The 5,038-nt window shown below is 33.2% G+C and overlaps 1 protein-coding gene across 1 annotated transcript; it reads left to right on the top strand.

Moving 5' to 3' along the window:
* Positions 1-1,104: 1,104 nt before the first annotated feature.
* On the top strand, positions 1,105-4,772 carry LOC139116473 (sulfotransferase 1C4-like). The gene is made up of 3 exons (XM_070679098.1): positions 1,105-1,339; positions 2,818-2,947; positions 4,577-4,772. The coding sequence occupies exons 1-3, from the start codon at positions 1,253-1,255 to the stop codon at positions 4,696-4,698; spliced, it is 339 nt and encodes a 112-aa protein (XP_070535199.1). The 5' UTR covers positions 1,105-1,252; the 3' UTR covers positions 4,699-4,772.
* Positions 4,773-5,038: the final 266 nt, after the last annotated feature.

Genomic DNA, 5,038 nt, shown 5'->3' with positions numbered 1-5,038 from the left:
TGAATGGCAGTTCTGCAGTCTTAATAAAAGGACTACGCGAGCTGCATAAAGTCAAGGTGTAGGGTGTATTTTCCCCGAAAGGACTCTTAGCTTTACAGTCTGATTTATATATTTAGAACGTACAATTCGTAGATGGTGTTAAAATTTGACAAATAATATTTGTTTTGGTGACATTTTGAAACCAACTAAGAGCGATTGTTTAACAGCGTAGATTTGTAGCTAATGTGTAGCTTTTCTGATATACAAAGATTACATAGTTCGCTTATGTTAGAATAACTCAAGGCTTTGCGCATCAAGTTCTTCTAGCATAAGCAAGCGATGTAATCTCATTAAACCTCGTGTCATACAGTCAACTTCCAACATCATACAGGTACCACGTGGATCCTTGAAATGACGAATTTCATTCTGTATCCAGAACAATTGGATGTCGGAACTGACAGTCAAGCAAAACGTGTACCATTTCTTGAATATTATTTCAGAGAAAGTGGCAGGTAGGTTGAAAGAAGTGCGAATACTGTGACGAACATATGACAAATAAAAATATATGGTTGACTGAGCCACGAAAGTTATATCCAACAATAATTTTATAATTGAAAGATAAATTAGTGCCAAGAAAAAGGAGTGAGAAAAGACATAGTCACCTGACTCATTTTTAAGATACAAACTGATAAAGCAATAGTCCTAAAAGAATGAGCATCCCCCTTTTAAGATTTTGTAAGTTAATGATGAATGACGAATCATAATTTTGAGATTAGTAAATTACCCTGTAAGGCGTTGGGCTAAGAAGAACACGCAATCCACGTTGAAGAACGATGTTTCAGTAGTCTTTAATTTGTTACTGTTAATGAAACATTTACATTTCAATTCAATTATTTTGTTTGCCTGCAATTTGTACCAGGTAGAATCCAGACCAATCATATTTATTTAACTACAAAAACGAACTTAGTAATATTGCATATTGGTCTGTTTCACCATTCTGATTGGAAATGTCGTTTTGAGTCAACTCAATACAGGTTTCGAATTTATTTTTCACGTTCCTTTGGATGCTGTAATTGCATGTTTGGTCCAAATAGTTATAGAACTATATTTAAATCATCCATACTCTTAAAGATATGTAAAGGTAACTGCTTGGTAAAACCCAAGGTACTTGCCGCAAAAGGTCACATGTTCAATCATTGATTGCAATAGAATTGAAGCATACTTCGTCGACACGACGTTTTGGTATCTTTTCAGTATTGACCATATTGAAAACATGAAGAGAATGGCGTCTCCAAGAATCATTAAATCTCATCTTCAAGCGCAGTTGTTTCCAACTCAAGCCTTCACTAAGAAAAGTAGGGTAAGTGGTGTCCGTGTGCAGTAGTTTTTTTACTCTGGAACATTCAAATAACATTGTTTCTTCCATTATGCATGATAGCTTACAGTGAATTTAAAAATAGCTTGGATTTACAACGTGCTGGGGTGATAAAAAAACGTTTCCGGCGATAGAAAATGACGTCATCTACATTCATTGCAAACGTTTCCCTTCGATAAATTTTTGCAACAATGTAACCCAATATGAGGTTCACTGTGCCACAGTCAATATCGTCAGTGTCGCCGCGCTCCAATCGAAAACTCATCATACACTGACTGTTTGAAAGTTCTTTTATTTTCTTTACGACATTTCCCTGTCAATGAAACTGCACAGAACGCTAACGCTAGGTTTTTTCTCGATGTAGTGTGTACGGGTCGATACAACGATGGTATTGCCTCCACTGAATGTGTTCTGTATGTGAGAACAGTGGACAACGTATTGAACTGTTGCAAAATCTATTAAAGGAGAACGTTTGCGATGAATGCAGTTGGTGTTATTTTCTATCACAAGAAACGTTTTTTCTAATCACCCAAGCACGTTGTAATTCCAAGCTACTTTGAAATTCACCATAAGTTAAGGTAACATCTTTATTCAGTGATTCCCGACCATCGGCCAAATACACTTTCACATAACAGTGAAGGAAAGTACATAAAATGACAGGTAAATAGTATAAACACTTACCCACGTTCTCGGTACTGTTACCTATCTTTTTTCTTAATTTCATAGCATGGAATATATATGCTGCTATACATTTAATTATATTTGGATCAATTGATTTCATCAGAGAGCGATAAATTTTCTCTCGATCAGAGGATTACAATGATATTGGGAAATACAATGCACCATTAAAGTATCGAAAAAGTTGCATAGTAAAACAAAGTGGCATGCGTTTTCAACCTCCTCCCTATCGCATAACAAACATATTCGTTCAATCATGTACATCGGGTTTCGTTTTTACTTTTCTCTCTGTTGCAATTCTTAACTGATGAGGAGAGCATCTTAGACAAAAAGTGAAAGTTGTTTCTTTCTCCAAGAGCTTTACAATGAACCCCCACAAGTAGTGGATCAGAAAAGAATTTTTTCATGATTTAATGGTTGTCATAACCCTGGTGAGTAAAAAAGTAACATCACCATTTTTGTTCATAAAATTTGTCTTGTAAAAACGAAATGGACTGATATCAATTTTTTAACAATAATGGTACAATTTCTAAAGTTAATTAGCATCAATCCTAGGAATAAATTAATTATTGATAAGTGGAAACAGTTGGTATTCATTATCACGCTGATTAAAAAGCTACAACCAATTCCCTGACAAACCATCCCTCAGCATTTCCCATTTCTACGAAATAAGTGTCCTGACATTTTTTTCTGACAATAAAAAGTGTTTGTAATCATTTATCATGTTTTTCCACTTCCAGAGGATACCGTTGATATCTTTTACAATTTTTACAATTTTTCCTCAGATAATTTACGTGGGACGAAATCCCAAAGATAACGCAGTTTCTTACTACTATTTCTACAAAAGTTTTGCCGGTATGGGGTATTACAAGGGGTCATGGGATACATTCCTTCAAATGTACCTAAAAGATCATGGTAAGTTTGTACGACACTGAAGCAACCTTAGCAATCTCTGAAAGCCGTCTTTTTTCATAAATAATCTTGCTTTTGTTTAGACAATTCTAAGTGAGCATTTATTATTTTCTTATAGAATGCATTACACGATCCAACAAAGGCAAATTCTGTATACTAAATGTTTTTAACGACTACTCCATATAGAACACGTTGTCTTATTATTTTCTTATAGAATGCATTAACCGATCCAACAAAGGCAAATTCTGTATACTAAATGTTTTTAACGACTACTCCATGTAGAACACGTTGTCTTATTTACAATATAGTTAATATGCTTGGTTTTGTAGCACTTTTGTATGGACTATTTGTGTGTATTACTCGGATTAAATATAGCGTTTAACGATTATTATCAAGCAATAAATACGAGTAGAAGAGTTGCCTTATTTACAGCAACGATAATATGTTGGGTTTTTGTAGCACTTATAAATAGACTATTCCTGTGTGATGTTTAAATTAGAGTTAATATGTTTGGTTTTTGTAGCACTTTTGTATGGACAATGCTTGTGTATAACTGAAATTAAATATAGCGTTTAATGATTATTTTCAAGCAATAAGTACGAGTGCAAGGGTTGGCTTCTTTATGTATAGATCACGTTTGGTTTTTGTATCACTTATAAATAAGCTATTCCTGTGTGATACTAAGATTAAATATAGGGATAAATTACCGTGAAACAATGAACTGCTAAGTAGACGAAGTCTGCATCTTACAAAGGGAATCTACTAAATTTTTTATGTGACGAAGGAAATTAATATATATATATATATATATATATATATATATATATATATATATATATATATATATTATATATATATAAGAAAAGATCTTCTGGTACGTAACAAACCGAGAAGGGTCACTCTTCCTGCTAAGATGGCTCACCAATGCAATGCCATCAGATGTGTCAACTGAAGGGTAAGCAGTGCTCAATACCTGTTTGGCAGAAAGAAAAAGTTGATGACAAGTTGAAATCAGGACTTGTATGCTACTCAGAGTTTCACGCTACATGTACCCTATAGAAATTATTAGATAATCATTCATTCGTCCGATGTTCTACAGAGGGCGCATGTCGAACGAAAAACTCTGAGCAACATCGAAAATCTCATTTCAACTAGTCATCTATATGTATAACTATATAACGATAGATAGATAGATAGATAGATAGATAGATAGATAGATAGATAGATAGATGATATAGATAGATAGATAGATAGATAGATAGATAGATAGATAGATAGATAGATAGATAGATAGATAGATAGATAGATATAGATAGATAGATAGATAGATAGATAGATAGATAGATAGATAGATAGATAGATAGATAGATAGATAGATAGATAGATAGATAGATAGTACAATGACTTAATAAATTAATAAATTAGTCATTATAGATAGATAGATAGTACAATGACTTAATAAATTAATAAATTAGTCATTTAATTTACTAAGTATTAATTTATTATAAAAATATATATTTATATATGAATCCGTTATTATTATTTATTCATTAGTATATTTATTCTTTCCATTCGAATACTTGTGATACTTACTTATTAAATATCTGTTACTCATTTATTCATTTTATTTAGTCGTTTGGGGCGGCTGGTCTCACCATTGCCTTGGCTGGTGGAAACACAGTCATGAAGCCAATGTCTTGTATCTCAAGTATGAAGATGTGAAAAAGGTTGTATATATGATCAAAGAAAAATAATATAAATATCCAATAAAGAAATGCTAAGATTAAGGCTGTTTACGCCTCGAAAATGAGATGCTTACAGTAGTTTGCTTTGAAGCATTGGCATTACGCGAAGTAGACATATTGTCTAAATTGAGGTTTTGCCAACACTGTCAGGTGTAATTATAATTCCTGTCGATCACAGAGAAATAAACTCTGCCAAAGTTGAAACTTTGTCTTGCAGCAGGTCAGATGTAGTCAAAACAACAACTCCTGAAAGCAGTGATAAGACTTGGACAGTTCTAGGACATATGTGGTGGTGGTGTTTAGACTACGTCTGCTAGACAATGTTTAAACTTTTGCAGAGTTGATTTCT

This window comes from Ptychodera flava, chromosome 17 (genome assembly GCF_041260155.1).
Source record: "Ptychodera flava strain L36383 chromosome 17, AS_Pfla_20210202, whole genome shotgun sequence".
Taxonomy (NCBI): Eukaryota; Metazoa; Hemichordata; class Enteropneusta; family Ptychoderidae; genus Ptychodera; species Ptychodera flava.
The sequence above is the reverse complement of the archived record's forward strand: the minus strand, read 5'-3'. Positions and strand labels throughout refer to the sequence as shown.